At 33.4% G+C, this 9,763-nt stretch overlaps 1 protein-coding gene across 2 annotated transcripts; it reads left to right on the forward strand.

The window, feature by feature from the left end:
- Positions 1–2,785: 2,785 nt before the first annotated feature.
- LOC128541505 (T-cell surface antigen CD2-like) lies at positions 2,786–8,781 on the forward strand. 2 transcript variants are annotated; one of them, XM_053511966.1, is made up of 6 exons: positions 2,786–2,968; positions 3,292–3,570; positions 3,807–4,034; positions 4,152–4,292; positions 6,708–6,993; positions 7,447–8,781. In XM_053511966.1, the coding sequence occupies exons 1-5, from the start codon at positions 2,905–2,907 to the stop codon at positions 6,962–6,964; spliced, it is 969 nt and encodes a 322-aa protein (XP_053367941.1). In that variant the 5' UTR covers positions 2,786–2,904; the 3' UTR covers positions 6,965–6,993; positions 7,447–8,781. The 2 variants fall into 2 exon arrangements, with proteins under 2 accessions (XP_053367941.1, XP_053367940.1); XM_053511965.1 differs by having other exon boundaries at positions 6,708–8,781.
- The last annotated feature ends 982 nt before the right edge of the window (positions 8,782–9,763 follow it).

Genomic DNA, 9,763 nt, shown 5'->3' on the forward strand with positions numbered 1-9,763 from the left:
AACAAATTACAGATGAACTTACCATTGTTTGAGTAAAAATATATATTTAACTGATAAGAGGCTTTTCACTTCCTTAAATATACAATTAAATGAAATATCATAACACAAAGCAGCAAAAAAAAAAAAAAAAAAAAAAAAAGACCAGAAAACTTTTTACATTGAAAGATTGAGCGCCAGGTTACATTTAAAGATTAGGAAGTTGCCTTGCTCCTTCTTCCTTTCCCAACTTTTATGCCGTTAGTTTTATCAAGATAAAATAGATAGTGGCGCTTTCCTGCATGACATGAGAAATTTTCTATACTTCTATAAATAGAGCGAGCTAATAGTTATAAATGGCCTCCAAAATAATGTTAGGATGAATATGAAAAGTACCATAGCAATATACTCCTTCAATTATCACAAATCTAAAACACAAACGTTACACACGAGATAATCCAGGCATGCAGTAATTCTTTACCAAAAACCCAACCGGCTTAGATCCAAAGCTACAATCTCAGGAATAGTATCTTGTTCAAAAGGTATACACATCATCGTCTATGCCGCTTTATCCTGTATTCAAGTTCACAGGGGGCCTAGTGCCTATCCCACGATGCTTAGGGCACGAGGCAGGGCACACCCTGGACAAGGTGCCAATCCATCGCAGGGCACACACACATACTCACACACACTAGGGGCAATTTGGGAACTCAAATTAGCCTAATCTGCAGGTCTTTGGGAGGACTGTTGGAGGAAACTGGAGTACCCAAAGGAAACCCACCAGGCATGGGGAGAACATGCAAACTCCACATTTAGCATATAATAGTATGAGTAAATCTATAAAAAAAGCTTATTTTTTCAACAAGTATTAATTTATTACATGAAAAAAATTGTATAATAAAATTTTTGCTTAAGATGTTTTAGTTTAGTTCTCCCGAAGTCACTGTATATACTGTATAAACCTGTAAACAAAGCAAGCAAAATTTTAAATTTAGGGGGTGCAAAGCATAGGTTACATCTCTGTGCATGTACAGTATCTCTAAGAAAATGCGAAAAACAATAAATGCAACCTTTTAAATCACTAGTGTCCAGTTGTGCTGAGTCTGTGCCTACTGTAGGCTAAGGTTCCTATTCGTATCTAAGAGGAGTGAACCCAATGCGTCCTTCATCTGTTGTAACTCAGATGCCCCAAAGGTTAATGTGTGCCTTCTGACATGCTTTTCTGCTCATCATTGTTGAACAGTGGTTTCTTGGGTTTCCTGTTAGCCCTGGCCATTCTCACCTGACACCCCTCACATTAATATAATGTTTCCATTTTCATTCTATTTTTTATTCTGTGTAAACTCTAGCTATAAGTCTCATACACATCAGTATCAGTTGCTGGAATACTTAAACCAGGTCATCTCACAATAAACCACCATAGAAAGATCAAATTCCCTAAGATCACAATTTCTCCATTTTGATGTTCCAATTTAAACTCCACTAATACTGTGGAGGGTGAGCCTATTGCTCACATGTTATATATTGCACTCAGATGAGTGCATGCTTTGATTTTGGATATTTTACACCTCTGTGAGGGTTAAGTGGTCTGTACCCCAAAACAAAGCAGATAAAAGTGGTCCTGTGGTTGAAAATGACAAGAAACACAGATTGTTTGTACCTGAATAAATAATGGGTGTTAGCGATAACTGCAATAACAATTCTAATTAAAAAGACATTATGCATTTATGTATTTCTGATTGACTACTGATTATGCGTTAACTGTTACTGATATACTGATGACTAAAAGGTAACGTAATGTAACATAAATATAGCCCAATTTAGGAGGGGGATTTGGTCCCACTGAACAATTTTTCTGGTTCTGCTAACATAAATTGCTGGTATAGCCTAAGTTTTGAACAGAATTTGTGCACAGGTTATTGTTGCAATCACAATCGAGTCAAATGAATCAGTACTCTAAGACACTAGCAATAAAACACTAAACTATCAGACAGTTCAGCACACAGAATGTTTCAGATTAGCCTGAATAAACCGATTCATGTAGGATATCATGCACAGTACAGACAAACTAAATTTGTTTTAAAGAGAGGAGAAAATATAATAGTTAATGGACAGGTCAGTAACAAATCCGATTCTTACCCATGATTGCTTTTACAAATTTCTGCAGAAATAGTGACATGAAGGCATGCTTCTTAAGAGGGGGAGGAATTTGATGTAAGGGCACGAAACATCCCCTATAAGCTAACATGGCTAAATGAGAACAGTTGGTGGGCAATTCTTCATTACAAAAAAAAATCAACAACAACAACACAACAACAACAATAATAATAATAATAATAATAATAATAATAATAATAAAACCCTTTCTATCCTCTTTTTATCTATAGCATTTGTACTCTAAATATTAAAATAATTTCCTGGGTCTCAACACTGAACATGGCCATAAGCCTCCTTACAGCAATGTTACATTGTAGAAATTAATTGTTTATGTTGTCTGTTTGATAGCAACCACATGTGGTTGTGTTTTGAAGAACAGTAATTGATTGATCATTTCAAACCTCTCATATTTGATATTTTACAATCAGGCTAGCATCATGTATTTCCTAAAAAAAAAATTGCGATGTGGCTGTTACATTTTGCATTCAGATGCATGTGTTTCTATTTTTTAATTGCAAAACACTATTATCAGTCTGTTATGGAGGGCAAGTGTGTAAAACATTCTGCTTTATGTGTGTGTGTGTGTGTGTGTGTGCGTGCATGTGTGTGGGCGTGTTTTTTCTTCTTTTTTCTCTGTGTTTGTCAGCCTCCTGTACTTCTGCATTTAGGATGAAAACGCTAACTGTGCCGCTCTTCGTATTTACACACCTCCAAGTTACAGGAAACTGAAAGCGTTTCCTCCATTTGGCAGTGAAATGTTTTAGAAGAACAATGAATACCAAGGGCAGTGCTATAGGTTTATTCTTCTGTTTCTTCACTCTATTCATTTTTGGAGGTAGGTCAATATTTTCTATATTTCTATAATAATTTAAATGTGTTAATTACCTGTCATATCTGATTGGTGTTTTTCTATTCTGGCACATTCAGCATGCACATATGTATTGTACTGTGACATTAAGTTATTCTTTCATTTTTTAAACTGTTATTTAGCATAAAATTTTTGATGAGGTTCTAATTAAAATTGGTCTCGAAAAAAATTCTGTGGATGTATTTTAATGTTATTGCCTTGTACAAGGAATAATTACTCAATTGTTCTGACCTTCAATTATAAGTAAATTTCACTACGGGTTAAAAATGACTTTCATTTTTTGTCCACAGATTGTAGCGAATGCACGAAAAAATTATTAGAAGGGGAGACTCTCAGGTTCGAACTGACTGACCGGGCACTTAAGGAGGATGATCGATTCGCTATTAAAAAAAATAATGCATTTTTAGTTCAGAGAAAAAACAAGATACAAACGGGACCAGGGACAGTGAACATTAATGGCCTGGACTTCCAGAATGTAAAACTGACTGATGCTGGAAAATACGATGTTCAAGTTTTTGATGTGGATGGCACCAGTTTAAAATCATACTCAGAAACTGTTTGTGTTTATGGTAAGACATTTGGAATTATTTATATTTTTTTACTGAAAATATCATTCTAAATGCACTTATCCTCATGACAAATTTAGATATCCTCCACCATATCTCCAATGCAACTCTATTTAATTTTAGCATATCTGAAATATAATATATAATATAATATATAATATATATTATAAAAATTATAAGTAATGAACACTGAATACTACACAAATATACTCATAATGCTGTTATTCCATATTTACCAGCAAAAGTCCCAAAGCCAATATTGAAAAAGACATGTCAGAAAGAAAATGTTGACTTCAGCTGTATTGTTAATGGTAGCAAAGATGTGAATTACAGCTGGCAGAAAAATGGAAATTACTTAACACATGATAAAGTGAACTTGACCAATGTTGAAGCAAACAAGTCAAAGTACACATGTACTGTCCGCAATGAACTTCATAACACCACAAGTGATCCAGTGGAAGCAACATGTAAGTATTTCTCATGCACCTTTATTTAAATAGTTCTTTTTTCTTTTAATTTAATTATATTATAAGTATGCTACACAGTCATCTTAATCAGATAAAATGATTTGGAATGTTGCTTAGGTTACACTACACTTTTTGGCTTTGACTTTTGGATCATGGTGAGCATCTTAGCTGGTGGAGGAGGTCTTGTACTGTTATTGACAATTGTACTGGTGACCGTTGCCTGCCGTTCCTGCAAACGCAAAGAGAAACAACTGCGAGGTACGTTCAGTCTTAATTTTTTTATGATTAGCATTTCCATAAAAAAAAATATAAATGGAAAAAAATATGAAAATTAATTAAGGGTTATGGCTATCCTAAATCAAAACATGAAATTGCAAGCCGTGAAATAATACATTTTATTTCTCTTTATAATTATAATTTTAAGCTTAAACAACTGTTTTGAGAGTAAATTCATGTTATTCTGTTTTAGAGGTGCAATAGCTAAGCTTCATTCAAAATTTGTTGAGCTTCGGTTTCTAGTGGTTAAGAAGGTAAAATTTAACAACTCTGGATCCTGTAACGACAGTACCTCAAGTAGTGGCCAGGTAGTAGAGTTAGCATTAGCAAGGTTTTTCTTTCATTGATAATTTAGGCTTATATACTGTATACAAATATACTGTATGCACACACTATACAGTAAAGTTGTAATACTTATTCATGCAGTTATCCAATCAGACAATCATTTGGCAGACCATCCAACTACATGTCAAGAGTTTTACTTGCTGTATGTTCACAACAAACATCAGATTGCCTGATACTCCAGAAGACATGTTGAGTTAAGCTAAATTAAGTTAAGCTAAGCTTAACATGTGATCTTGTACATCTGTTACTTGTTCTGTTGCCTGACTTTGTGCAGATGGGCTGGTTTATGTTTGATTATCATGCATATAAAGTTAAAAAAAGAATAGCATGAAACACACACACACACACACACACACACACACACACATGCACAGTGATAAGCAGTTTTTCAGGTGAAAACAGCTTGTTGATTAGATGTCTTATTTATAAAAAGAATCAGTGATTTACCTTATATCCTTCTTGGACCTTTGTCACCTGCATGGAATTTCCAACACAGGAATCCCTGTTCTTTGTAGACTGAAATGGTTAACTTTTAAAACACCCTTAGCTGTTCACCAGCAACGATACACTTTAAAAGCATGTTTTTTTTTACGCGATAATGTATTATAGGCATTTGGTTTTGCTCATTTATACTTTTCTTTGTGAAAGCATCTAGCCTGAGAATCAAACATGAATAATAGAGAAATGGAGATATAAGATAAACTTTAATTTTCCTCTTTTACTAGCACTGAATTATTTTTGGTGGAAATAACAGGGTTATTTTATAGAAAGTTTATTATTATTATTACTATGGGTAGATTGGTTCATGGTCATTTACCATGCAATTGACATATATCTGAATCAGCTTTAGCTATGAGTGCGGCATTAAACACAGCACACAGGTGTTAATTTTACCCAGGAGAAGCTGACTCTATAGCCTTATAAGGTTTACTTTAGCCTGCAGTCTATAAAGTTTAGTCTTTTTTTCTCAACCAAGTGCAATGATACAGAGGGCTATATTTGGCATATGCGCCTTGAGTGATGGACATGTGGTCTACAAAATGACTAACACCAAGCCAGTGTGAACTCAGAACTCAATTTTCCGAACAGTTTTAGCCTCATAATACACTTATGCTGAGGCCATGGCTTATTTATTTTATTAATTATTAGCGTTCTTATATACAGTATTATCCTTTCATAATATTTTAATTTTCAAGTTTATTATTACACATAAAAAAAACAACAATTGACTTTTGGAAAAAAAAACAAAAAACAAATGTTGCTGGCCTACTTTATGGCCACGCCTTCTGAACTACTTTGATAGAGGCTTTTCCTCTGAAAAAGAAGAATGCTTGTGTTTTTTTTTTTTTTTTAAATAACAGATTAGCAGGTGTTTAAAGCAGGTTATTGTTGCCAAAGCGCTGTTTGTATTTTTGATGTGAACTGTGCTTGTTTAAATGCACTGATAAAATAAAAAAATTTTAATGACTTAAAACGGCACATAAAGTCAAAAGATCTTTAAAAGACTGTCTAAAGAGAGTTTTCTAAAAAAAAAATTTAAAAAATATTATATATACAGTATATATATATATATATATATATATATATATATATATATATATATATATATATAGTATAAAAGTATTGAAACTTTTACCTTAACCTTCATTGTAAAATATGAAATAGAAATGTCTGAGACGTGCTGTATCTAAAAGGGTGTTTAAAAGATTGGGGTGGGTTATGTTATAAAATTGTATCATCCTATATTTTAAAAAACATACTGCACATTAATAAATGTATGTGCTTGTGTTTACCAAACTTTACCAAAGTTAAGTATTTATATAGATTTTTAATAAATAATTGGTCATTGTGATATGAATGCTTTGTTCAGCAAATATTAAGAACTGTTAAAAGTGTTGAGCAAACCTCTATAACATAAGATAGAAACTAAATATTTCTTTCCATGACTCACGAATATGAATCATGAATGATAAATATGTTTTGTGATACTACTACTACTACTACTAATAATAATAATAACAATTATTATAAATCTTATATATTCTTTTTCAGATGAGGAAGAGTTCAGACTAAACTACCTCAACACCGCACCATCTAACGGTCAACAGAAATCAAAGTCAACAGCAAGGGGTCAGCCGGCACCACCGGAACCCTACGATAATGTTTCTGCTCACGATGTCCCCTGTGAGACTGAATCTAAACCTAAAAAACAGCACCGCGCTCGGCCTCCACCACCTCCAGAAGAGGATGAGGAAGAACCACCTCCACCATTACCCCAACCTAGGAAGGTCAAAAAGCGTGAAGCATAATGGGATAGAGGAGTGAGAACACCAGTCAGGTGAAATGATCTAATTACTGTATATGTATATATAAAGTATATATATCTGTATGAATAAATACATATGTAGGAAATATGAGCTGGGCATGTGGTACATATTTTAGGGAAATAAATATATTATAGTAATATTCTTTACAAATAAATAAAGAAAAGAAACTTAAATCTTTATTAGTGATAAGAAACAACTGTTTTTAGTAGGATATAGAATTTGGCTCTGATAATAAAACAGTGTGTATTTACTGAAAGTGTAGTGCCTGATTTTGCAGAAATATGTAATAAAATAGACAACCAAACAAAAAATAAAATAAAATCACCTTTTTTATGTTTAAGAAACCACAAACCTTAGCGCGCCCATCGAAATACAGCATCATAAGAGATCAAGCCATGATGATGTTTTTTTACATCTCATCTAATGCAAAGTTTTGTTTCGAATTTACCCAAAACCCACAATAGACAGATTGCAGCTAGCCAAGATGCTGCAGTCAAGAGTATCAACACATACAATGAAAAGCAAAGAACAACCTGCACATCTTTCAGCATGTTTGCACTGGCTGTCTATTTCTTTTGCAATTGATTTAAAGTTTTTTTTTTTTTTTCCTCTGGCTTATAAAGTCTTCGGTAGAATACATAAACACTCTATTCCAATTTGGGTTTTAAGGTCACATACTGCCTTGTTACATACAGTACTCGAGTAAAAAAGGGGGGATGGGGAGAAGGCGGCAACACCTGAAGCTGGTTTCCATCACTGTGCAACAATGATGTGTCTAACTAAACAGCATGAATATCCAGCAGATGTATATAATGAACTATTTAAAAAGTAGGTAATATAATTAGAATTTTAATTGCATTGTTCATTCTTTATTTTTTTTCCCTCTCTATTTATAATCATATGTAAATGTCCTCCTGTTTACTGCTTTTATGATGTTTTCCATTATTATTGTTATTATACAGTAATTCTTTTTATAAAACCATAACCACTTAATTAAAACCATATAATTGGCCCTGATTTACACATCTTACTTTAAATAGTGTTTTCACTGATTCAGTCTGTTATATACATAAATGTAACTAAATGTAACCCACTTGGCCTACCACGTGATTTTAAAAGCCACTGCATGACACCTAGTCAGCTTTTTTTTCTTATCACCGTCTGCTCACTTCCTGTGTGTAGGAGATATATGTAGCTGCAGGAACCCTTTTTTTTTCACATAACACTTTTTAACAACACGTAGAGGTATGTCAGTAAAGCCATTTTAAAGACTTTGAAAAAGGTTTGTGTTTGTGTATTTCTAGACTATTTACTTATATTGATTATTTTATCTATAATAGATGAATTTGCATCCCTGTCATCACTGTAGCACAGCGAGTCATTTAAATGTGGCATTGTGAAAAACTATTACATATATAGTACACTGATCAGCCATAACAATAACACCACCGCGAGGTGAATTGAATAACACTGATTTAAAAAAAAAACTAGCCCATCTGGTCTGATCCCACACTAAAGCCAATGCAGCACAAATTGAAGAAAAAAGTCAATGCTGGCACCCACCACAGCACGCCATGCACGGGGCCTAGTAGGCAAAATGAGCTACCCCTGAGGCATAGGGGGATTTGAAAACTTAGGTTTTTTTTTTTTTTTTAATAGTAATGGTTTTAATGTTATGGCTGATCAGTCTATTCTATTGTGACCCTTTAATTGGAATTTAGATATTGCTTTTGCATTTTACAAGACCTTGTGAAATCAAAATACCTGATTATATAAATAAATGTATAAATAGAGAGGAATTATGATGGCATGTGTTTTATTTAATTTATTTTACTTCCATTTATTGTTATGTGTTGCAGACTAGATGCCCTATTTTAAAAAGCTTCAGGTTTTTACAGAATGAGCTGGCCACATCCTTAATCAGAATAGAGTCTCATTTAAGATAGACTGGCGTCCTACATTGCATATATAATTCTGCTCATCCTGAATACTTTGTCCAGCTGATTAAACTTAAGCCTTAACTGTCTATGTATTGCAGCTCACACAGTGAAAGATGTTTTTCTTATTTAAAGACTATCCCTAAACCCCATCTTAAAAGCTTGGTTAACTCGGCTTTTGTTATTTAAATAGATTTTTTTCTTATTTGTAATAATTTTCATATGAAAATATTTAAATGGGTGAGAAATTGAAAGACAAAATAACAACAGGTGTCTTAGTAAATTGTTGGATCACCATCATCACACAGAATCAGCGTGCCTTGTTACACCTGTCTCCAGAACTGTCCTGGAACAATAAACACCACATTATCTCCTCGGCTGGGGTTTATGATGTTTTGATGGCTCCAAAAGTCTGTTAACTGTTCAATGTGGTTAAATGATGTCTGTAGTCCATGATGTATTGAAGTGTATAATTAACTGCTCTAAGATTTTGAATATACATTTTATGTTTTTTTTATTTTAAAAAAATCTATCACATTTATCCTTTTTGTCTGGGTTTATTTAGAGCATCAGTAAACCATATTTAAACAAAGAATATGTATTTGATGTTACTAGGCTCTTTTGAGAAGAACTTCCTGTGGCCACCCACACAGGATGTGTCTGACAAACTAGCAATTTCAATGAATACAAAACAAGTAAAGTGTTAAGTGGTTTGTTCCATTACTTCAGGATGTCAAGTACCCCATTTGATATGCAGTAGTATAAAAAGTCTTGAGACACATCTCTCTTCATCTTTTGCTTCCAATTAGTCAGACTTTTGTGTATTTTAATGTAGTCTTGAGGA

This window comes from Clarias gariepinus, chromosome 14 (assembly GCF_024256425.1).
Source record: "Clarias gariepinus isolate MV-2021 ecotype Netherlands chromosome 14, CGAR_prim_01v2, whole genome shotgun sequence".
Lineage (NCBI taxonomy): Eukaryota > Metazoa > Chordata > Actinopteri > Siluriformes > Clariidae > Clarias > Clarias gariepinus.